General features: G+C 47.2%; 1 protein-coding gene across 1 annotated transcript; it reads right to left on the bottom strand.

Annotated features, from left to right (window-relative positions):
• Positions 1-292: 292 nt before the first annotated feature.
• On the bottom strand, positions 293-24,847 carry WNT11 (Wnt family member 11). Its single transcript, XM_074153947.1, has 5 exons — positions 24,765-24,847; positions 15,139-15,374; positions 14,108-14,385; positions 12,400-12,692; positions 293-601 (listed from the first exon to the last, which is right to left on the bottom strand). Exons 1-5 carry the CDS (start codon positions 24,845-24,847, stop codon positions 427-429), a joined length of 1,065 nt encoding a protein of 354 aa, XP_074010048.1. The 3' UTR covers positions 293-426.
• Between the last annotated feature and the right edge of the window lie 824 nt (positions 24,848-25,671).

Below are 25,671 nucleotides of genomic sequence, written 5' to 3'. Positions count from 1 at the left end.
AAGGCACAGGCGTGTGTGAGCCTTACTTATTTTGAAAAAAGAGTCACTTTTCTTCCCCGGGGAAAGTTTCTACTTTTGTTTCTCAAAATACTAAGGCACTCGATGGCTGGACGTCATTGGCAACCAGAGGAAATACTGTGGAAGAAGATACTATCCCAAATGAGTTTTTGTCTTCTCAGAGAGTGTTTTATTGGTGGGGGGAAACATTCATGGGTTGGTTGGTTGGGGTTTTTTTAAGGGTCTTATTTTTACTGGTGTTAATGCTTTCTTTTTTTTTTTTTTTTTTTTTTTTCCCTCCTACCATCTTTCTCCAAGTCTGTGTCTTTACAAGATAAACGGCGTCTAGTCGGGGAAATGTTTTCTCTTCTCTGGATAGTGCTGGGGTGCCGCTGGTGTCTCAGCTCCCGGGCGGAGAGAGGAGGGTTCTCATTTGCACACATATCTCTCGACAGTCCGCTCGCACTTTTTACAGGTCACGTAGCAGCACCAGTGGTACTTGCAGTGGCACCGCTCCACCACTTTGTCCATGTAGGGGTTGTAGCCTCTGCCACAGCACATCAAGTCGCAGCTATCGCTCCCGTTGGACGTCTTGTTGCATTGCCTGGAAGAAAGAGAAGGCGGTGAGCAAGCACGGATCATAGAATCATAGAATCATAGAATCATTCAGGTTGGAAAAGACCCTTGGGATCACCGAGTCCAACCATCAGCCCTACTCTACAAAGTTCTCCCCTACACCACATCCCCCAACACCGCATCTAAACGACTCTTAAACACATCCAGGGATGGTGACTCAACCACCTCCCTGGGCAGCCTGTTCCAGTGTCTGACCACTCTTTCTGTGAAAAATTCTTTCCTAATGTCCAGTCTAAACCCACCCTGTTGGAGCTTGAAGCCATTCCCTCTTGTTCTATCGCTAATTACCTGTGAGAAGAGACCAGCACCAACCTCTCTACAGTGTCCTTTCAAGTAGTTGTAGAGAGTGATGAGGTCTCCCCTCAGCCTCCTCTTCCTCAAACTAAACAGTCCCAGCTCCTTCAATCGCTCTTCATAAGATTTATTCTCCAGGCCCTTCACCAGCTTCGTTGCCCTCCTCTGCACTCGCTCCAGCACCTCGGTATCTCTCTTGGATTGAGGTGCCCAAAACTGGACACAATACTCCAGGTGTGGCCTCACACAGTGCTGAGTACAGGGAGACAATCACTTCTGCTGGTCACACTATTTCTAATACAAGCCAGGATGCCATTGGCTTTCTTGGCCACCTGGGCACACTGCTGGCTCATATTCAGCCGCTTGTCAGTTAGAACCCCCAGGTCCTTTTCTGCCAGGCAGCTTTCCAGTCACACTTCCCCGAGCCTGTAACAATGCACGGGGTTGTTGTGGCCCAAGTGCAGGACCCAGCACTTGGCCTTGTTGAAGCTCATACCATTAACGTTGGCCCATCAATCCAATCTATCCAATTCTCTCTGTAGAGAGTCCCTATCCAGGCAGGGCTTTCCAAAACACTGCCCTGCAGTGTTGACTGGGGCCTGACAGCTCTGCAAGGTGCTGGGTGAAGCCACAAGGGTTGCATCCCAGCTGCAGAAGCACATGGCGAGGGTGAGCACCCAGCCAAGCAGCTCTGCACACCTGCAAGCGAGGCAAGGAGAGTCCCAGGGCTGCATCCAATGCCCAGGATTGCACTTCAACACCCAAGATAACATTAAATTTCTGCCCTGACTCTCAGTTCGGGCTCAGCAGCATTCAGGCTGCCATCAGGCTAATCCTGTTGGAATGGGTCCAGCAGAGGGCCACGGAGATGCTCCAAAGGCTGGAGAACCTCTGCTGTGAGGACAAGCTGAGAGAGTTGGGGGGTTCAGCCCAGAGAAGAGAAAGCTCCAGGAAGATCTTATGCCCCTTCCAGTCACTAAAGAGACTACAGGACAGATGGGGGGACACTCTTTATCAGGGAGTGGAGCTATAGGATGAGGGGTAGCGGTTTTAAACTGAAAGAGAGGAGGTTTAGATGAGATATTAGGAAGAAATTCTTTCCTGTGAGGGTGGTGGGACACTGGCCCAGGTTGGCCAGAGAAACTGTGGCTGCCCCAGTCCTGGAGGTGTTCAAGGCCAGGTTGGATGGGGCTTTGAGAAACCTGGTCCAGCGGGAGATGTCCCTGCCCATGGGAGGGAGGTTGGAACTGGATGGTCTTTAATGTCCCTTTCAACCCAAACCATTCTATGATTCTATGATCAGGGAGGGCAGGAGGGCTTAGCTCCCATACAGGCAGACAGGCAAAGCTATCATGATACTCCACCAAAACAATAATTCATACTCCCTAGCCAACTGTATTCCCGCGCAGGCTCCAAAGCTGTTTGAAAGGAGATGGGAGAAGACGATACCCTAAAGAACAAACACCAGTGTTTGTCCAACACTACCTACCCTGAAAAGGATGAAGGAGGAACCCTGCAGCCGCAGAGTATTTGCACAGGCTCTCTGCCAATGATCCTGGGCTGGGAAAGCTCCCGAGCAGGCTATTACAGCCATAATCTAGCCCTGACCCTATCAGGGAAATCACAACTGATGCTAGCAGGGCTGGAAACTTCACTTTTCTCCCCCAAAGTGTCCCCCAGCATGGCACAATTAGCCCGGGAGCTGGCCCTATACCACCCTGAGCCCTGATCCAGGAGCAGGCAGCACGGCAGGAGCACAGCGTAGGATGACAGGTCGCCAAATATCACATGGACTTCCACTGCTTGTTTTGCTTCTGCTTTTAATTAAAGACAGGCTTGCTGGGATAAGTCGTACATTGTGCGGGGTTCCCTTGCTTTGTCTGCTTGTAAGCAGCTGGTTTGAGGGTTTCAGATGTGACTCATGAATTGGAGAGTCTCTTTCATTGATCCATTGATCATGGATCCACAGCCATTCTCAAAAAACAGCTATCTCATCCTCCTAAAATACTTCAAGTTGGGTCACTGGACATGACGGCGCAACAGGCATTGACTTTTGGGTGAAATGAACCATGTCCTAGAGATGCCATTTCTCCATGGGCTGTAAAGATAGCCCAGGGTGGAAGTGTTTGTGTTTGGTCAGATGCTCAATTGGACACTGCTGCTCAGATCTCATGATGCACCCAACACCATGGGGTTGTGAACTTGATGGAGTCTTGAAACTACTTGAAAGAACAAGAAGCACTTTCTTGTACTACTTGTAGTCTTCTACTACTACTTTTACTACTTCTACTACTTGTTAGTCCTGAAACTACAAGAAAGGCACTTTGGAGAGTGGGGGGATTGCTGACATCTCTCCTAAATCTTATTCTGTATGGCTATTTTGGACAGAAACTCTCTGAGTCTGGTTTGGGGCAGGAAAAGGAGAGAGGAGCATGAGTGGGACTCTTGAGCTGAGCACTCCATTAATAGATGAAAACAAATCCATGAGATTTATAGGAATTCCTCATGAGGTAATGCTTTAGGAGAAGTTACGGGATTAATGAGGTGTTGAGATTTTGTTCTTGTTCTTCCTTTATTTTTTTCTGACTCAGGCAGGCCCCCTGTTTGTTATTTCTGACTCGCATTCCTCCCCAGGTTCAGTGTTTAAAGGCCACCCCCCCTTCCTCCCCCTCATTCGGGAGTGTGTGTAAATATTTACAAACCTTTGAAAGCCTCTACCGAAGCCGAAGTCTGTAACCACACTGAGCGTGTTTGCCTAATGCTGAACCAAAGGCATTGTTATTGCCCCTGCGAGCCGGGGCCCCTCCGCCAGGAAACCTCCGAATGACTCCTCATAAATGTATTAGTAAATGCATTAAATATTCAGAGCAAAGGTTCAAATATAGGCGTGTTGACATTAGAAGAGGGGAGGGTATTTGACAACCTTACTAGGCTCTACCGGTGGATGGAAATGCTGTTGCCCGGAGGTTCACCTGGGGAGGATGGGGGGTCTGCAGAAGCACAGTGATGGATGTGCAGTGCATCCATGCCACCTCGTCCTGAGAGCTCATTAGAATGGCCAAGAAAAGGAACACAGGTCCACTCTGATGCCGGTTCACCACTGAGGACATTCACACCTCAAATGTACAAGGCACCCAACAGTTAAATTTACCCCATTCAAACAGAGAGCAAAACTCTTCTACCGGCTCTGTTGATTCCTGGGAATCTCCCTTTCCTTCCACCCACTCCTGTGGTTTACCGAAAAAAATGTGCATCTACCAGGAGATAGACCTTTCAACAGCTGTCCCCATCCCACCCATCCTGAAATAAAGAAAGGAAAAAAAACCAATATCTTATTTAAAAGTCCCCAAGCTTCCCTCAGTTTTGGATAAAGGAACAAGGACATTCTGGATGGATGGGTTGAATAGCCAAAACAAAGCTTTTGACCCCATCCTGAACCTAAATGGACTTGTAAAAAACTTTCCCGACAATGCCACTAACCAGAGATTTTGTTTTCTCTTTTAAAGCCTGGGCCTGGATGAATGATCTTTCTTTTTCTTTAAGCAAGCTGAAACAGAGGTAGCTTCTCAGCTGTATCTATATATATAAAAAGCAAGTGGGGGAAGACAAAGGAGCCCAAAGACCAGAGTTTACCCACAGAAGCTGCCCCTGAGCATCTGCTTTCAGAGCCCACGGCTGTGATCTCACCAGACTCCCCGCTGATGGGTTAAGTTCAATCTCATTTGTTTTGGGCCTGGTCCAGCATGATTCCAGCAACTCGGAGAAATGCCCTCCTCCCGAGCCTCGGAGAGAAAATACCAAGGCAGGCGATTGCATCTTAACACAACACCGTAACCTCTAGCAGCACTTGGAAGACCAGTGAAAAATGATGCTTCGGCCATAATTCCCAGCCAAGGTCCTGGCTCAGGAACAGGCTTTCACATTGTCACAGTGCTTTTTCCTTCTTTATTCAAGAAGGGAGGAGGTCGGCCCTGCTGACTGGAGAAACCCCACTCAATATGCTTGTCCAAAATCTCCCCTTTCCAGCCCTCATTTGCAGAAACGCTGCGGTACGTCGTTCCCTGAGCCCAAACATCCTCATCACAAGGGTGGCTCCTCGGCAGAGATGGTGAAGGACATCCCAGCACTTCTAAGAGTCTTCCCTCAGCTGGAGAGGCTAAGCCATCTCACAGTTATTCCCCGGGGGATTTTCATTTTAAAAGCTATGGGGAGATGTCACATTTAATTTCATTGTGGATCCCAGTTCGCTTCTGTCCCATAGGCAGATACAAGGATAGATTTTTTTTGGTTGCCCAACTGGCATCTGAGAGCCAAACTGAGCTCTCAAAAACTGAGGTCAACTCTGTACCGTGTCACCCACAATAATGACATATGATGGCAGGGATGGGCCAGATGTCCACTGGGACCTCACTTTATCAGTCCTATTAATAAGTGGAAACTGCTAATAAGTACATTAGAGAAGTCATTCTGGCTCCCAGCAACTGCCTGCCTGGCCCAGTACATCCCCAGTGCTATGGGAGATGCTGTTCAGGGAGGAAAATACAAATCTGGCTACTTTCTGTAGTCCTTTTCCTCATACAACTCCAGCACCTGGGCTGTTGTATTAGGGATAATAGAAGGTATGTTCCTGCCTAGACATCTCATATCCTCTTGTGGGCAACTTGGCCATGGCTTTGCCTCATCCCTTTCTGACCTCAGGGAAACCATCTCCCTCCAAGGACTCCAGCAGCCACAACTCCCAGAAGATGGTACTGCTGTGTAAAGAAGTAATTTATTTTTTCTCTTTTAAATCAAATTTCTATTCATTTCTTTAGTGCCCCTTGCTCCAGTTATGTCAAGTCGTACAGCAGTATATAAAAGAAAGACAAAAAATAATTCAAATCCCCCAGGAGGTATGTAACACAATGGACATTGGCTAAAAACACATCACAGTGCACGACTTCATATAAGATTTTGAGGGCAGGATCTTAACTGCTTTTAAATTGCTTTCTCATCCACAAGAAATGACTAGAGACTGACACTGAACAACTGTACGAAAGAGAGTTATCAATAGTATATGTCAGCAAGGAGATGTCAAGGGAGATCCTGGAACCAGCCTGTATTTTCATTAATGAGGAGTAGAGAGTGAACTTCAAAATTTGTGGATAAAGCTGGGGTAAAAAGAGCTGGGAGCATTTTGCGAGAGTGAATTAAAATGCAAAGTAAGCAACACACTTTGAGAAAGACGCAGATAAATGTGGGAATGTTCCCAGGAGAGTCAGAGGAACAGTTTGGAAAGCAGAAAAGGTTGAAGGAACTCATTTAGAGAGGTTTGTAAGAGGAGCCGTCTTGCCATCTATAAAAAATCATTGCAAAAAGGGGAGAGAAGAAATGTTCTTTATATGCAGAGAAAAGAGGACAAGAAATGATCAGTTTAATTTGCAAAAAAAAAGTAAATTAAGATTAAGGAAAACATAACTTTGAGGAGAGTAAAGCCCTGGAACAGGTTATTTAGGGAAACTATTTTAAGACCAGAATAGACAAACATCTTCAGTAACAGCCCAGGTGGTCTCAATTCGGTCTCACTCCTAAAAAGATCAGGCTCCATGGAAAGTCATTCCCAACACTGATGTTCCCTAACTCCAACCCTACTTTGATGCAGAGGGACTAAGTACATTTAGGAGAGTTGGCTGCATTTTTTTATCCCCCGAATTCACTATCTGCTACAATCTTACAGTGTGAAATTACTCTTTCCACCAATAAATTTATTATTCACAAATCTTTTCAAGAAACTTTACAGTCAAATCCCGGTCTCTCAAAGTGGGAAGAATTCAAACTTCCCCAGGGATGAACTGAGGAAAAGCTCAAGAAAGCACGGCTGGCCCAATTGCTGAAACGGCCACCAGCGACAAGCATATTGCCCTAGGAAAGTTCCTCCATTGCAGATGGGAGGACCAGAAAACTGCTATTTTCCTGACTTTCCTTCACTTTAAACTTCTGGGGCACTCACAGAAGAATTATTTGCTATTCATTACCCAGTAGTTGCTGGATCCCATGAAAAAGGGTGGCACATGTGATAACGGTTCCAAAAATTACTAAATCATCATACACATTATAGAATCATAGAATCACAGAATTGTCGAGGTTGGAAGGGACCTTTCAGATCATCAAGTACAACCATCAACCCAGCAGTGTCCAAGCCACCACTAAACCATGTCCCTCACCACCACGTCTGCCTGGCTTTTAAATACCTCCAGGGATGGAGACTCCACCACTTCCCTGGGCAGCCTGTTCCAATGTTTGATAACCCTTTGGGTGAAGAAATTTTTCCTAATATCCAATCTAAACCTCCCCTCGTGTAACTGGAGGCCTTTTCCTCTTGTCTTAAACCAAGTTATAACCAAATCAAAACCAAAGTTAACCACGATGCTTCTTGCACCTTCACTGAGTGACAGAAACTAAAACGGGCTTTAACAAAAAACAAACATCAATTGCTGCTTTCTACCCATAACTACCACTCTTTCCCATCTAAATATGAGTGCTTCTGCTAAGAAATCTCATGGCCCACATAATCACACAAGGCAAGGCATATTTTGGGGTGGCAGGAAACAAGTGATATCAAACTGTACTTGATGTAATTGAACACTGAAAACCACCACATTCTTTCTTTGCAGCGTTTGATCAGCCCCACTGTTGGGACCACCAAGGTGCCAAAGAGGTAACCACTACCCACCAAGTCACAGAATCACAGAATGGTAGGGGTTGGAAGGGATCACCTGGTCCAACCCCCTTGCCAAAGCAGGTCCACCCAGAGCAGGTGGCACAGGAATGTGTCCAGGCGGGGTTTGAATGTCTCCAGAGATGGAGACTTCACTACCTATCTGGACAGCCTCTTCCAGGGCTCTGCCACCCTCAAAGTGAAGAAGTTCCTCCTCGTGTTTAGATGGAACTTCCTATGTTCAAGTTTGTGCCCATTTCCTCTTGTCCTGTCACTGGGCACCACTGAAAAAAGACTGGCGCCATCCTCTTGACACCCACCCTTTAAGTATTTATAGGTGTTGATCAGATCCCCCCTCAGTCTTCTTTTCTCCAGACTAAAAAGACCCAAGTCCCTCAGCCTTTCCTCATAAGTCTTTGCAGTCACCACCAAGCAGCAGATGCATGCTCAGCTAACTTTATGTGTGTTCCTATCCAAGAAAACATACCAGCCTAAGGCTCCTTGGGAGACACTTAAATGTATTATTTTATATTGCAGAAAAGAATGAATATGTGAGCAAGGAGCAACCACTAAAGAATGGTTAAGGAGTGGTGGCCTGATTTCTGTGGCGTAAGAAGAGGGCTCTTTCCCATCTCCAGCAGGGAGGGAGCAGCGTTTGCGTGGCTCCAAGGCTGCTCTGGGAAAGATCAGCAATAAACAGCTCAGTTATCTCTGCAAGGCTTCAGGAGCTGGAGGCTTTTGCATGCATGGCAGAATTTCCCTTTCCTTGGATTCCTTAAGGGACCTTAAACAGGCTTTGAAATGCAATACATTGCACCCTACTGATAAAGAAGGTTAATGCTTTTGCTTCTTTTCTCACAAAAGAGGTCTCAACTTTATAATCTGCTATTATTTATCATTTACTCAAAGATGATAATGAATTTTTCAGGCAGGAGAAACCGAACTAGCTTTTTAAAAGATGAGTTATAGGGTGCTTCTGTCCAAGAAAGCTCTGAAATGGGAACATATACCTTTTTTCTCAGTGGTTAATTTGCTGTATTTAAAGTTGTACAATCCACTTGCTGCTCCACAGATCAGCTCCTTTAGATTTTTTTTCTCCAGACCCTTTTTTCTTGGCCATGAAAGCATGGTGGTGGCACGTAAGCACGTGGAGTTTGCCTGGAGTCAATGAGGGCTGCGGCTGCTGCAAACCTGTTTGCAGGAGCCTTGGACACTGGTTGCAACACTCAGCTCCTTTAATCAGATTTTTGAGCACTTCAAAGAGGCTTCAAATCTCAGGTTCGGGTTCAGCTGCCTGGCTTTGAAATCCAGATACACCCCAAGTGCTTGGAGGCATGCAGGTTTCCAAACCATTCCTAATTTCAACACGAAACTAAGAAAGAAAACCAAGGTGTCTTAGCAAACATTTCAGGCTTGTTCAAAATAAGGCTTTGAAATCATAGAATGATAGAATTGCCTAAAATCCTCTCAGAGAAGAACTCTGAAAGGCTTTGGAGTAACTGGGTGCGCGTTTTCCGAGTGGACTTTCGCGCGGTCCCACTACGAGGTAATTCAATTCCCTTTCCTGCCTGAAAAACGTACAATGAGTCTACATAATGTGAGGGATAATTAGAGAGATGGAGGCGACTGATTAGATTCTCCCTTCCACCCACCTGCCAGTGCAGGATGGTTCCCTACAGCACTCACTGAAACTCAATACGTCCAAGGTGTTGCGACTGAGCCATCATCCTCCATCCTGCTTCCAGCGTGCTCTGAGCAAGCACCAGACCTAGGGGAGGGGGAGGGGGAAAAGGACTTTTTCTCCATATGATATAAAAATACTCATTTTTTTTGTAATGAAAATGCAGCAATCTTAATTTTTGAATCCACTAACAGGAAACAGGGTTGTTAACGAGGTCCTCTCCCTTTTGCACCCCTTTGTAGGTAGAAAGTGGGCCTGGGAAAGTGCTGAAGATGCCCAGATGTCTTCTGGAGCATGTTGAGGGGGGTCTGCACTGTAACATCCCACACGCTGATCCCCGCACCCATGTTCATGACCAGAAAAAGGCTAAAGAGGGAATAGGCAGGTGGCAGAAAAAGAGAGAAAATGAACTGAGGGACCACCACTAAAAATCCCTTTTTGATTGCATTTGCCATAAAAGACCTTAAAAATTAACCTAGTAGGAAACAGTGGGATCTCCCCCCAGAAAATTTTGACATATACAAGAATAAAATGTTAAGATGCCTCCGGGAATTGACTTATAAAAGAAAAACCTGCTTGGTCTATTTCCATGTGAGCGCTTTTACATCTTTGCGGAGTAAGCAGGAACCACATTTTTCCCTGCCCTCTCTAACAGCATCCCTTTTGTGCTCCTTCTCCCTCGTCCCTGTCATTAGGTGCTATCTCTGTAGCCCCAGGGCTGGCTGGAACAGAGCCACTGCATTTAAAATACATTTAGATGTCCTCTCCATGAGAGAAAAATTGAGAAGGGACAAAGGCGTCTCTGGGAGGAGGAGGTTAGGGAAGCTCCCCTCCTTTTCCCTGCTCCCCCCGGAAAGAATGAAACGATCCGCAAACACATTGTGTGCATTTTTCACGTGTTTCCTCTGCTAATTTAATGCAGAAAAGGGGATGCTAAGGCTTGAGTTACACATGCCAGTTTTGAGACACCAGGCGTCTTCTCAAGAGCTGGCAGATGGATCGTGATGAAAATGAGCGTAACTACACATGACCTTAAAACTTGGCCCGAGAGACGCCTACAGCTCAACACGGGACTATCTCTCCCTCCTCCCCTCCCACGGCCATCACCGTCTTCCACATCCGAGAATAAGGAGTATTTCTTGACAGGTTCCTTTTGAAAGTCATCCCCTCCTGCCTTAATATCTCGGTCCTCTAAATCCTCACTCAATCTCACTTCCCGTGGACCCTCGCCTGGCAGCCTCACAATCACTGCTGTCGCCCAGCTCGGGATAAACGGACGCCTGCAATACACATTTTCTTATCCTCAGAAGGAAAAAAAAAAAAAAAAAATCATTCAAGACCTTGACATATTTTTCATCCCTAGCTGGGATAAAAAGGCATAATCTGCTGTAAAATGAAATTAGATGAGGAAGAACTCATGCCTCCCTCCCCCTTGAAAGGATTTCAGCTCATGGAAAATGTTTTACTTGGCAGATCTGTAATGGATTCGGTTTGGTTTTTACACAACCTGTTGATTTCATGCAATTCCTATAAAACTAATTTCCAAATAACCTCCACAATTTTTTTCATTGCAAAACAGAGTAGCACAACAAAGGTCTTTTTCAAGACACAAGTTTGTCAAAATCCATACAAATCCACAAAAACATCGCTTCCACTCAAATGACATTTTCCCTCAGAAACCAGTTTCAACACATGCTTTTTCTCTACAGCCTTCAGTGATCCATAAACATCTTCACTTGCTAATTACTGCTCCACCACTGGGCTGGTGATGAATGTCAGCCTGGTGTTCCCATCACAGAGCTGATGGACAAATGCTGTTGTAGAGCAGTCCAGCCACTGGTTTTGGTTCTAATGGAGGACACGAAACTGCAACTAACTGCTACAAAACAGTGGACAAAAAGGACACACGTCTAACTCAACTGTCGTCACCTCCTGATCAGCTCCACCAGTTAAACGCTGATATATTGTCTACAGAGTTGTGGTTCCAGTTGAAATGGCCATTGCCAAAGGATAGCTCGTAAAGTCCCCATATCAAATAATTCATATGATTCAAAGGTATTCAAAGAGTATCTTTGCTGTATTTGGGTTAATTACTTCATTTCCTTTACAGAAAAACCTTCTCTCCACTGAACCAAAGTTCCAAAGACCACTACATGCAACAAGAGTTAAAATGAAGACACCCCACGAAAGGGCAGGCGCGTGCTCCTTGCAACTTGACTGTCTGAGTCTCCACCACAAAGTAACACAAAGAGCAAAGAAGAACTATGAGAACGATCTGAAGAAAGCCAAGCCAGCATATAGCAACTAATGAGACAGCTTGAAATCCGGCTGTTGCAGCCACTTAATGAAAATCCCAGAAATTCTGCAAAATTCTGGAAATACACAATCATTTGGCTGTCGAAGGGTCTGCTGCCCACCTGAAGATGCTCAGACTGCTGAAACATGGAATTGGTGTGTCTTGGAAGGAATTAAATGTATCCTGGGAAGGCTGTCTGCTGCCTGTGAAAGGGACAGCACTGTGCGCAGTGGAGGTATGGGTACGATGACCTTAAATCACTAACAGTTATGGGATGAAGAATTTCCTCCGCAGGAGGAAACACGAACACACCTGGATTTTTAAAATGCAGTGGAAGAAAAATCCTAAAAATTCACCTTTGTAGGTTACAGGGCTTTATTTAAGGCTGCCTAGGAGCACTGGTCCTAACTGGGTTAACGCTTGCCTGCTTGGAGGAACCCTACAGTAGAGTAACAACTCACCACATCAGCAGTGACTGCAAGAAATGGCTTAGAGACACTCAACACAGTATAAACAGCTGCTTGATCATTACAAGTTCCTTCAGAAGTGGGCTGTTTAGGGGATTTCAAAAGCTATCTTGTGCCTGCCTGTGTAAAGCAAAAGGTGTCTGCAGCCTTGTCTTCGCCACCACTAATAGGCTTGGGCAACTGTGGACCATACCGCATATTAGAGATGACCCTTACCTGCATGCACGCACTACCTCCCCGATTATTTGCCTCTTATTCATACATGTTCCCCTCTTCCCCTTCCCTCTTTGGGGCTCAGAGTGCCATCAGCACCTGCTGCAGAAACCCTCACCTGTCCTGGGTCCCGTGTGACCCCACTTTCTCGTTCTTCATGCAGAAATCAGGCGAGCTCTGCAGGTAAATCAGCTCTGTCTCTTTGACCGGCCTGATATCAATATCCTTTGGCACGAGGTATTTGCGTGTGCCCATGGGCCGGTGAACGACCTTGGTGGCTGATAAGTACTTGTTTTTGAGGTCCAATGCAATGTCTCGCAGCTCTTGAAGGCCTTTCCAACAGGTCTTGATAGAGCATGACCCAGAAACTCCATGGCACTTACATTTCATTTCAAGAGAGGCTTTCAAGACCTGCAAAAAGGAATGCAGGAGTTAGGAAATGCTCTTCTCTTACCTCCAAACATCCCACAAGCTTACTAAAGAAGGCGCTTTCTTAGCAGGGACTGCTATAGAAAAGGAATGCTGCTCTGATTTCTGCACAGTCACTCTAGAGTAGCTACTGTGCGAAGGGAATGAGATCCCACAGCTCCTTGGTGATCACTATCAGCTCAGGACTACTTTCACCAAGATGCCTTTGCAGCCAGCAGACAGAAGAGTATTTTGAATTTTGATCAGATATCTACACAGGGCTGCATTTCCACCCTCTAAATTCCTAAGGAGTTGAAAACCAAAGATAATTAACATCCATTTCTGCATCCAGCAGCTTTGGGCTTGGGGTAACAGAGATGTCAAGGCTCTGATGAATTCAGGGCATCCTCACCCTGCCTTTCTGCTGGCCATGGGGCCAAAAGAGCCTTTTACTTTGGTTCTGCACTACTTTCATTTCTGTGGGACATGGCAGGACACTGCCAGGAAGGGATGAATGTACCAGCCACAACAACACTGTCCCAAACAAAAAATTTGCCCATTGCAATTAAAACAAAAAATCGAGACATTTATTTTATGAAAATAAAAAAAACAGATAGAGTGGGAGTGGTGGAGAAAAACACCCAGGGGAGGCAAGTTTGGCGTGGTTGTGCTCTGCAAAGGTGAGTTCAACCCGTAGCTACACAGTAATCTGCCAATGAGCCCAACACGATCCAAGTTTTATCTGCTCCACCGCCCGAGCCCTGGAAGGACCAAGCTGGGTGATAGGACCAGCCTAGGGAATCAGTGCAGCCCCAGAGATGGGGTGCAGGGGTCAGCTTTACAGTTCCCCACCCATTTCTCCAGCTGCGATGGGGATTTGTACCTCGGTGCACACCAAGCACTGCACGTGGTAGGCATTATCCCTCCAGAAGATGCAAGCTGTTAAAAGCAGCTTCTGCCAAATACGGGAATAATCACTAGCGAAGCGGTCTGGGAAGGAGAAATCTGCCCTGCTGGCTGCGGGGGTGGTGGGGAGGCAGCTGCTGGTGGACACGTCCGGCAGATGCTAATCCTCCACGCTCACACAGCACTTTGCCTGTGCAACGCCCTTGGCAGAGCACGAAGGGACCCATCCCCACCACACCTCTTGGGGTAAGCAAGCCAGAGCCATCCCTGGCTGCGGGAAGGGTGGCAATGAGACATCCCACCCATGGTTATATAGGGCTGATAATAGCATTGAGGACCTCCTGAGTCCCAGCATGAGTTATAAACCCACAGTCCTCAGCAGGCCAAAGGAGATCAGAGCAATCTGGGAGAAACCTGCTCCTTTTGCTAGGTGATAGAGACACTGGACCTCACAGAGCGACCGACCACTACAGATGATTGTACAATTACAATAACTCTGGTGGATTTGTTACCTGTCTCCCTACTTCACTGTTGTGCAGATGCATCAGTTTATTGGCTTGTGATCCTGATTTTTTCATCTTCATGGGAGCATCTGAAAATTTGGACCCCATGATAAGACCATAGTTGAGGTTGTCTGCACATCCTCCCCATCGATACCCAGGTCCAGGTGTCTCACCTGGGATGGGACCACAGGAACAGCCAGGGAGGTCCCCGGTGGTGCAGGCTCTGGCAATGGTGTGGCTGATGGCAGCAGCAGAAAGGGCATACACAAATGCTGACTCCCTTGTGCCTGGAAGAGACAAGAACTCCAGCTCAGCCTCCTGGGACAGCCAAATGCTCCCCAAAAAGAGACCCACACAATCTGTACCCCACAGAACAGCAAACACACCAGCTCATTGCAGCTGAGACCTCCCATGGTATCACCAACTTGGAATACATCTCCTAAGTGAGCTCTTCAACATGAGGCAACATCCCAGCAGGGCAAAGAGGCACATGGACTTATGCAACTTGTCCATTGTGGTGTGATCTGCTCTTGGAGCATGTGAAGAAGCTGTCTCATGGACTCTCCTGTCTCCTTCTTCCCCTGTGCTGGATGGTTCTTGCCAGCAGGCCATGGAGCTGCCATGCATGGAGCTGAGGGAGGTGGTGGGAGGCCATAGAGGTACAGCACAAGGTCACTCTCTGACCCGTATGAGAGGTGACTGCAGCCTCACACGTAGTGTGTGCTGCTTGACAAGTCTCCATGCCCTGAACACCAGCTCCACGGCTGTGAGCAAGCACACCACGACTCCTAACAAGATGAGCAGACCAGACTTGTGGCACACTTTGTGAGAGCTGTGGGAAGCCAGGTCCTGGACTCAAGAGCTCCTGGGCATGACTGGCACCATAACAAACATGGTCTCAGAGAAGAGGACACCTAGATTACGCAGTCCCTCCACGTTTCCCAGTGGTAGCAAGACCCTTCCCAGCCCAGGCACACATACACACACGCTGGCTGACTCTACTCACTCATGTCCCCGGCTGAGCCAGCAGGGCTGTTTACCTCTCTCTAAGTCCAGCAGGTAGTTAGGAGCCAGCTCAATGGAAGAGCAGTTCCACCGCATGTCTGAGAAAGTTTTACGGCAGGTCTTTATCACTTCCCGTGCTGCCTGGATGATGGTCTGCATTAGCTCCAGGTTGCTGCGGCACAGCTGCACCTGGGAAACCACCAAGCCTTCGAGCTGCTTGCAGTGCTGGGTTTGATTCAGGGCCAAAGCCGAAGGAGTCTTGGACAGAGCTCTGAGGAGACAAGCACATGCAAAAAGACATTAAAACCCACAAAAAAAATGTTAATCTTCAGGTCAATATTAATTTCCCCACTACCTCCAGTTCAGTGAATGCTTTGGGCTGTGTTCATCCCACTTACTTTTAGCTACCTGTAAAAAAGCTCTTAGTTAAAGCTGGTGAGAAAGATGGGCAACTTTTAAGAGGAATTTATCTCATCTAAAGTAGGTGTTTAAGGTAGGTGGGAAGAAACACCCTCTTAGAAGTGTGCATTTCTCTCCATCATCTAGGGGAGCCTGCACAAAGCTCCTGGAGCATATGCCAAGTTGACAGAATGTGTAAATCCTTATGGGAAGGTTTTTTTGCTGAAGAATGAAGAGGACGGACCTCCCAACACAGTAAAAAAACTGACCCATCAGTTCCCTGATAACAGAAAGCTGGGTCTTCCAAGACTGTGGTATTCAATAAAAAAAAAACAAAAAAAAAAAAAGAAAAGAAAAGAAAAAAAAAAGCAAAGTTGGTGTTATCAGTGTTTTGCATTCAGCATCTGTCTCACACACTCTCTAAGGATTATGCTAAATGTCATGTAATTAATTACAGAAAAAATCCCCTGCAAGGCCTAGGGAAAAGCCACCAAGTTTGCAAAACAGATGCTTTTCCTTAGAGTTAATGCCAAGGGGCTTCACCAATTCCATCACGGTTGCACGTAGATAAATCTGTTTCTCCAGTCTCCAAAAACTGTAGTGCAGAAGCACAACGAGAGCATGTGCAAAGACAGCACCATGGTCTGAACTGAGAAGGGATCCACTAACATCAGCACGAATATTACTGTGGAAGAAACCAACAACACCCCAAAGACTCCATTGGTTTTTGTACAGGGCAATGGCCAGTTTCCAGGTAAATAAATTAAAAAGCAAACGGTGCCATGCATCGTACGGGGCTGTGCTCTTCTTCTCCAAGCACCCACAGCGATCGGCAGAAGCCTGGTGTGTAACTCTCTTTGTATCTTTATGACCTGCTTAGGGTAGTCATAAATGTTATTCGTTCCCATAAAACAAGTTTCTAGCTGGCTGCATCAGGAACTGGCATCTGATCCTGGCAACGCAACTGCCTTAACACATATTTCCTTCTCTCCTTGTTAAATGTGTTGCCTTTCAGTTTCATCCTAAGCCATCTTGGTTAGTTTGGCTTATTAGCAGACACATTTCTGGGTGCATTTCACTTTATTACTGTAACATCCACATCCTTCAGAAGTTAAATGAGATGGAAACGGAGCTAAAATTGAGCCCTAACCAAGATCGGGGGTATTAGCTCTGATCTCCGGTTTTCAGGAAAACACATCTATGTTCCACCAGCTCCCTCAAGGTTGGCTTGAACCAGCTGCTGTGTATGTTGGAGCTCTCTCCGGGCTGCACGTAACTGCTAACCCCAACCCCTCTTCCAGCAGAGAAAAGCTGCAATCCTTGCTAGGGCTGAGTAGGTCTGCACTGACAAATTCCCAGGCGGCTGGAGTTTGGCATTTCTGGCACGAGATAATCAGTGGCAAACTTGGAAGGGAAACCACCACTCTGCTAACTATGTAAATATATACATCATACATATATTTAAAGAGGTCCATTAAATATACGGCAAACAGAAGTTTTGGCCAGTGAATTTCAAGGAAAAAAGTGGAGTATTTAATTGTCAGAAATTCTACCCTGTAGTTCATCTCGGTCCCTTGCACGCTGTTGCTCATGCAATGCTCCCTGGCTGGAGAGGGACACCTGCAGAAGGCAACTCATCCTGCCTTCGCCATGAACCAGTGCTGGACCTGAGCTGGTGGAGACAAAACCTGTTGGTGATATTCTGGCTGCTCAGATATATCATGTGCTTGAAGGCAGGAGTCTTTGGACAATATGAATGTCACCTGACTGCAATCTCCACAGTGTGGCCCTCATGGTAGTCCTTTAGAGTCCTTCTTCAGCCCATAGAAAGAAAAAGTCACGTCTAGGGAGTAATTAGCAAGATGTGCTTTTGAGATCTACAGTAGGATAACATCATGCCCTAGAACTGCTCATTTCCTGCACTGCCTATAGGGGCAACCCAGCCACCAAGCTTGGATGCAGACATCTGGACCGTATAACTGCAGAGCTGGGTGAGATGTGTCCAACCCCTAGCACTTGGCACCAGAAACCTGTGAAAACTTATCCCAGAAAGCCTATCAGCAACCCTCAGGAATGGGCTGAAATGCAAATCAGGCAAGAGGCCAAAGCAGCTCGTCACTAATAGAGTAAAGATGATGAATACTCCAGCACCGTGTGTCATAGCAGCAAAATAAGCAGGCAGGGTGAGGCAGATGAAACGAGAGAGCTTCAGAGCCCTGAGCTTCAGGCAAATGAGGAAGGCTCCAGGTCTCTGAGAAGTGCTGTCTGATGGGGCACCAACTCAGTTTTCTATTCAGAGGTGCCAAGTGACATTTCAGAGGCCTTGGGACGTTTCACCTGGCCCTCCAAAAGGATGCATGTATCTCCTAGGTCCCACACCGCATTTTCTAATCCTGTGTAGAGGTCTTCAGCATCTTTTAAGGACCCGGAAGCCTACATTGAAGGATCTGCATCTCACCATTATGGACAAGTTGGGAACGGCAGAAATAACCACCACCAAGTTTGGATGAGACCTGAATCCAGACTGAAACTCATCCCCACTGAGAAAAAACGGGATTTCATACAACAAGATCATGTTATTTCAGATGGCCTGAACAGAAGCAGATCTATAATGCATCAATAAAGAAATTCTCTTCTTGGAAGAGGGAAAAATGTCTGTCAGACCATCAAGAGAGGAAGGACTGTGGCCCCTTTGGGGAGAACTCAGTAAATGGCAGTAATGGCTGTTTCTTGTCAAATAAGCCGAGCTCATTCGGCCAAGAATAAAAATGCAAGACGCAGGAAGGTGTTTTCTGAACATCTCCCAGGCCTGAACTTCATGCCTTTGCTTGTGAGAACCTATAATTGGAAACATCTCCAAGCGTCAGGAGGAAAAAGTAAAGGGTAATGGAGATGGAAAAGAAAACTCACAGTTACTGGAGTTGCTTGCCGAGACCGAAAAGTGCATTTATAAATCACAGATCAGGAATGTGAGAGGCCTATTAGGTCATCTGGTCCATGCCCTGACAGCCCAGGTTTGCTCAGTCTCTGTCCTGCATTCAGAAATATCTTCTCCACCCCTTGTCGCATTAAAACCTCCCCACGGAAAGGCACCAACCCTCCCTGCTCCCCAAATTCTGGCAGCACCAGGGAGCGATGGCCATTGCCTGCAAAGGACATTGTCAGGGAACAAAGTCCATTTGTGGGGCTGTGGAAAGGAAATCACCTTCCCCCAGAAGAGTCTTGTCCCTGGTGGGATTTGGTGGTGGGTCTCTACCCCATCTCCACCCAGAATCTGTTGACCACCAGCACTGGGAGGAAAACTGGAGCCAAAAGGGCACAGCCAGCCTGAAAAAAAGCAGTCCTCAAGGGCATAGTTAGCACAAGAGCCTTTAATCCTCAATCTGGGGAAAAATCATAGAATTGCAGAATGGTTAGAGTTGGAAGGGACCTTAGAGATCACTGAGTTCCAACCCCCCTGCCCTGGGCAGGGACACCTCCCACTAGACCAGGTTGCTCAAAGCCCCATCCAGCCTGACCTTGAACCCATCCAGGGATGGGGCAGCCACAGCTTCTCTGGGCAACCTGGGCCAGTGCCTCACCAATCCCTGATAAACATCTTTCTTTGGACTCACACCCTTCATGTGAGAAGCTGCACATGGGGATTTTACCTGCTGCCACCCTGTTAAATGCTGCTTTTCACTTTTTCCTCCTCCTAACATCATGCTCTCCTCCCTTGACTCTCATGCCCCATCCTTCATTCTCCAGAAAGCTGAGGACAACTGAGGGGTGGTGGTTGTTTTTTTTTTTTTTTTTTTTTTAAATATACATATTTGACCCACCCATTTAAATAAACAAGCCCCAAACCAAACATCTCCTGCTTTATATATAGCACAGCAATTGAAGTTATGGCTACTGACAGAAAACCATAAATGTAATTACAGAGGAAATATGATGCATGGATGGATCGTGACATTCGTTTACTCTTTTAATTATCTCAGACAGTTAATAAATTCATTTGAAAATATGAATGCTCTACAGTTTTAGTTCCTTTGAGAGGTATGGGCCTGTTTCTGCAGATCTGGGCTCCATGACAAGACTATTCATAGGAGCAGCAGCTTGGGAGAAGTACCTTCAGATCTGAGCAGACATCAGTGGAAGCCACAAGTTATTTGGTTTACAAGAGTCACTGTGAGTAGGACACTGCTCCTGGTCAAGCTAAGGGGAGAAAAACTCCTTGAATTGAGTAGTGAAGCACTGGTGCCCTTTAAAACACCCTTAAAGGGTGGAAGGATCTCCTCTCTTTCTGATGTGGGCTCTCTCTGCGAGGCATCTCCCCTTCCTCCCTTGTGTGATGTGACCCAAGAAGGTCTCACAGAGGGACTGTTGGTGAATCCATGAACTTCTGCTTCAAATTGCCCGCTTTGCTTTCTGTGAAGGCACTCTCTTTTTTATGCCTGTTCTTAAACCCCTTAATCTTGCAGGGATTTGGGTGAAAGAAAAGGATTTAGACAAAATGCCACTTCTCTGGAGAGTGAAGCGTGCAGTAAACTTTAATGAAGAGAGGCGGCAATTGGAGGTTTTTTGCATTCAATCTCACTAAAGGTCTTTAATCTGCAGGAGCCTCATTTTCTCAGGTTTTCAACTGGAAAAGGCTCACAGGACTGTTACAAATGCCTTGTCTAAGCTCCTGGTAGAGGCAGTCCATGCCCCTGCCCTGCATCAGTCCTGCTCTGGGGACCACAAGCACTGGGAAAGCCACCACATCCCCCAGTAAATGCTTCCAGTGGTTCTGCAAAGCCTTTTCAAACAGAAAGTGGGATTTATATAGTAAGAAGGAAAAAAAAAAAAAAAAAAGAAAGAAAGAGGAGGAAGAGGGAGAGGAGTGGGGGGAAAAAAAACCCAACCCTGAAGTAAAAAGCTTAAAATAAGAGCTGCTTCAGATACGGTGCCAAATCCAGAGCTGGCAGCAGTGGGCACAAGGCCATTGACTTCCAGCCCAAGCTTGACTGAAGTCGATGCCAGCGGTGAGTTGGCTCACCGCTCGCCGAGGAAGGCCATGGAGCTTTGTCAAGTTTTCCCGAGCTGCCTACGGAGCGAAGAGCAAACTTCAAAGCTGTTGTCCCGCCACCCCCCTTCTTTCCTCACCCCTAGCCCGCTCCCCTCCCGCCGTCTCCGTCCTGCAGTCCTTTCACGGCAGCTCATCTAGCAGCCCCTTTGCCAGGCAGACGGTCTCCTCGCAGGCGCCCATGCCCCAATGTCCCAGCTCTCCCCCCTGGTTGAAGGAGAAAAGCAGGAGCTGCCGGGAAACACAAAATCTTTCCATTTTCTCCCCTGCTTTCTGCTGGCTGCTCGAGGTCAGTGAGCTGGGGTACGTCCCAGGTTCACCAAAATGCACGGCTGAGCCACCTTTTGCTCCTAAAGAGCTGTGATTTAACGATGGGAATCGTGCAGCAAAGCTGACCTCGTAGCTGGGGACGGTGCTCAGCTAGGGATGGCTCCAGAGGGCATGGGACATGTCCAGGCCACCACAACAGGAACAGGCAGGGCCTTTCCAAAGTGACCAAGCTCCACCTAAAAATGATGAGTCCCTAATGCCACCACTTGCTGTGGTGTGACACCACCCACTGTCATGGGCTGATCCTGTGAGCCATGCAAAAAACACCCCATTTGCTGTATTTGGCCTCTTTGCCACCACTCTTGAATTGAGGGTGACAGAGGAACAGTCCAACCTGTGTCTTGGTGCCTGGGCAGAGCAGATTCCAACCCCCGGGGAGGCAGAAGTGCCTCAAAACCCACCCTTTGCCCAGACATCCCAACATCTGGCAGACCTCTGCGGCATGCACATCTGGCTGCAGCTCCCTCTAGTGCTCATCTATTTTTCATCTCTACTCGAACAAGTGGCTTCAGCAACCAGCTTGGCCAAAACCAAGCCCCCCCTAGTAAAGCTAAAGGGGTTGAAAAAGGAAATGGGTAAGGTGGTAGAGTTCCTACATGAGTTGGCCCTGAGACATCTCCCATTGAAACTGATGGCTGCCTCACCTCCCCAGCTGCTGTGATGCAAAACAAGCCCTGAGGACCACAAAGTGACGCAAAAAAAGACCCCTGCTCTAAGGATGGGAAAGTGATTGCAAAATGCAGCGTGCAAAAATGAGTCTCAGGGTCTCACAGGCATTCAATGGAAAGGCTGCCTCTCCACGGCAGCCTTGATCCTGCAAAGATCTTTCCGTACCCTGACCTTACACCCGAGTAACTCCCTGGAGCATGGCTGGAAAAGGCCGAAATAAGACATTTCTCCAGTAGCAAGAGCGGGTTTACAAGATGCTGACTGTCCACGCACCACGCTGGATGCTCGGTGGTGCATGCCTTGGTGGCGGGGAAGGGCACAATGCCGATTTACAACAGCTGGGGATCTGCACCACAGAACTCGTAAAAGTAAGCCAAATAAAATAAAATAAATAGCTCCCTTTTCCCTTCTCCCTGCTCTTACTAATTTACAGGGGATAGTCGTGTTACAGGGAAGTCCTAAACAGCCGAAAAGTGTGTTTTTCTTCTCCCCCTTCCCTTGCAGTTACATCACGCCCTGAATCAAAATTGAATTTCCTATCGCCTTTCATATCAGTCGCTCCCTCTTCCTCCGGCTTGCAAACCCAGCCCGCCAGGCTGGCAAAACCCACCTCCTTATCTTCCCCCCCCCCCCCCTTTCCCTCCCTTCCCAAATCCTCTTTGAAGCCCGCCTCTGGCACCGTGCCTACAACAACGGCGCAGCGAGCAGACCGCTGAGACAAGCGCGCCACTGAAAACATCTCGTAGCACTTTCCTCCTTCTTCATACCATCCTTTCCCCCCGCCTCCCCTCCCCACACTTTCTGCCCGTGAGCACAAGAGGGAAAGAGTATGGCACTCAGCACATGAGTTTAGGGCTGGGATTACAGCCCCGAGGTATTACTCAGTGGCATCAGTATCTGTTCACCAAGAGTTTACCCACACGATTTCCAGGGATGGTCCCCGAGCCCCAAGGATGGCAGCATTGCTGCAGTGGGGAAAAGAGTGATGGGGAAAGAGGGAGGGAAATTGGCCTGTTTCCCTAGAAAAACAAGGGTGGGGAAGGGAGAAGAAACTGCAAATGAAAAAAAAAAAAAAATAAAAATAAAAGAAATACAGAACCAAACATAATTTTATGAAATCCCAACTGGCAGCATCCCAGTTGTGAAGTGCCCTGGGACAGGGAGAGCAGGTCTCCGCCGGCTTTTAAACAGGTGTGAGGGGAGCCCCGGCGGCGCATCTGGATGCAGTTCATGCTTCAAATGCCACTTTAATCCTAGCTTTCATCTTCCCCACTCGCTTTTCGATAGCGGGGCGGGGGGATACGTCTGCTGGGAAGGGGAGGAGCAGCAACCACAGCAACTCCATCCCATCCCCAAAAGCTACCTTTGCAGCTTAACCGCTTACCGGCTGAAAGGCTGCTTTTGCCAGCAAAGCTATTAGGACCTTGCCCTGCCTTCCAGCCTTTTTTCATGTCTACGGCTTGCCAACGTGCTATCAGGTTCCCTCTGAAGCTCATCTCACCCCTGTCCTTTGGAGGAACCCAGGTCCTTCACTGGGGATTTAGCACCTTGCTTAAGCGGGACCCTAATGCCAAACACATAAGTGAACCCCTCCACTCAGTTAGGGGTCTGTACATAAGTGCCCTGCTCAATCAGGGTGCCACAAAATAGCTTTATTTCTGTGCTGCATAGAAATAAAAGTTGGAAGTGAGTCAGCCCATGGGCATGTCGCTAAGTGTCCTCCAGAGGAGAAGCCCACTCTGTGCAAGGTGCTGGATACAGGCAGAGCTGAGAGCCTAAATACTCGAGGAAGGTGGCAGAAAGAAATAGCTGGGCTATGTCATTTAGCTGTGGTGGCTGCTACGAGACGTAAAGCCAAGATGGGAAAGAGCAAATCAGATCCTCACTCTCCTCTACTTCCAAAGTGGTCCTTTAGAGTATGGAGACGGCAAATGAAATATGCCCTGAAGTAGGTGACTATTCCTCCTGCCTGACCATATGCATTTACACACCCTATGGGGGGATTCACCCTGCTTCTCTTGATGCATATGAAAGGTGGATGTGTGGTCCCAACCAGCTCCCTGCAGTCCCAGAGGGCATCTCTTGATATTTGTGGGGGATGTGCCTCTTTGGAGAGGGTGAATCCCCATCTGGAAGGTCCTCTTTCCCATGACTGCGTGCAGAGCAGCAAAAACACTGGCTCCAACAAGACATCTAACTTGAAGATGTCCAAATTTAAGAGAGCCTTTATAAAAGGTGGCAAGAGGAGAGCCTCAAATGACAACGACTGGGACAGTGGAATGGGAATTAGACATAGCACAGAAGGAAGAACAAAACAGGAACCTCTTGTCTCAATTTCCCCTCCTAACCCCAAGATCCCCACCACGACGCACTACACCCTACACAACAGTCTCTTCCTGGCATTGCATTTTATTGTGCCTTTTCTTTTATGGAAGATGCTCCTTGGAGGTTCGCCCACATCCCCTTGTTTATTTTGTGCACAGCGTCAAGCCCGAGCAGAAAGAGACAGATCACTCATCAAGGACGTGAAGCCAGATGGGTGTTGGAGGGGCTTGTTTGTTTATTTTGCAGTAAGCAACTAATTGATTGCTTGCTTAAGCAAAGAAATGAGATAGCGATGTTTTCACTTTGTTTGCAGTGACATTACCTCCGAGGAAACTCGATCCAGAGCTGACCACACTCCCTGGTATTTCTTCACCCACACCCACCCCCCTCCTCATTTTTAACACCCTTCACGAAATCCAAAGGTTAAAAGGTCCACAAAAAAACCTCATGTTATCTGTCAAGCATCCCCTGCGGTTGGAGATTGGCGGCATTATCTCAGCTGCCCTCCCTCCTGCTCTCAGCTCCTACTCAGCACGACCAGCGGTCCCGGTGGGAGAGTTTCCCGGTGTGGCGGGAGCCAACGCTAGAAACTTCATTAAGTGGCTCATGTGAGCGTTCAAGTGTGTGCCTTCCCTTTGGTATCAATGAGGGGAAGAAAAAAAAAGCGAGCCTAAATCGTGCATATTTGGGAAAGAAGATGGAGACATATTGTTAGCACAAGCCCCCAGTACACACACTTGAAATCAATGAATGCCCGGGGAAACGCAGCCCTCGCTGCTCTTTAAATGGCTTTACAGCGGGCTCCAAGTAGCGGTTGCAAAAACGAGTACAAGACCAGCAATGCCTACAAAAGACTTTTAAAAAAATGCAGAGAGATAGCCAGGTACTTACATCCATTTTATCCCATAGCAAAGCCCCGTCTGCAGAATCAAAGAGAGAAAACCAGCTAAGAAAAATCGCAGACTCGGCTTCATTTTCTCCACCGTCCCCCACTTGCCGAAGGAAATCAGCTTCTCCAAAGGAAAAAAAAAAGAAAAGAAAAGAAAAAAAAAAAAAAGTTTTCCTAATTTTCTGCACGACGTATTTCCCTGCAGTTTGGGTGTTGCTCCTCCTTGGAGATGAACAACCTGAAAGGAGAGAAAGAAAGAGCAGGAGCTACGGTTAACTCTGAAGTTTAGCGAGTCGTCGCACGAGAGAGAGAGAGAGAGAGAGAGATCTATTATCCAAATTGCAAAGGAGTGGTTTATGAATCATGAAAAAGTTTGGATTATCCCCTTCCTCAGTCCCCTCCCTCGCCAAGCCTTGATACAACCTTTCGAGTCGACAGACAGACAAACCGTATGGCTTGAATTACACCCTGAGTTATGGTCTGATTGTGTGTTTCCATTTAACCCTGCACATGGCAAGACTTCATTCGCTGCTTCACTTTTTTTCTCCCACCCCCCCCACCCTCCCTGCCTCTCTCCTCTCCAAAAGGTTTGTGTAACTGCTTGGGAAGAAGGAAAAAAAAAAAAAAAAAAAAAAGAAAGATAAATCTTTAAAAAAGCCCAAAACTTCAGCTATTCATCTCTCCCTTCCTTCTTTCCAGATTTCTTCCGCCCCCCCCCTTTTTTTTTTTTTCCTCCTCCTCCTTTTCTGCGGGGAAGACAAATTATAAAAACTGCATTTCCCGACTCCACGCAGGTGCCCGTGCCCTGCAGATGTTTCGGTCTGATCTGTTACAACAAATGCGTTTTGCTCTTTCCCTTCTGCTTTCCTTCTCACCTCATTAACTCTGCCTCTCACTTCTTCCAAGTCC

This window comes from Numenius arquata, chromosome 1 (assembly GCF_964106895.1).
Source record: "Numenius arquata chromosome 1, bNumArq3.hap1.1, whole genome shotgun sequence".
Taxonomy (NCBI): Eukaryota; Metazoa; Chordata; class Aves; order Charadriiformes; family Scolopacidae; genus Numenius; species Numenius arquata.
This window is presented reverse-complemented; position numbering and strand designations above follow the sequence as displayed.

What these genes read in the sequence shown, in the direction of transcription:
- WNT11 (XM_074153947.1), bottom strand. Translation starts at nt 24,847, where the DNA reads ATGAAGCCGAGTCTGCGATTTTTCTTAGCTGGTTTTCTCTCTTTGATT. An exon ending in CCTGCTGGACTTAGAGAGAG is followed by an intron (nt 14,386 to 15,138) that starts GTAAACAGCCCT and finishes TGTCTCTTCCAG; the next exon opens with GCACAAGGGAGTCAGCATTT. An exon ending in TCACACGGGACCCAGGACAG is followed by an intron (nt 602 to 12,399) that starts GTGAGGGTTTCT and finishes TCTTTCTTCCAG; the next exon opens with GCAATGCAACAAGACGTCCA.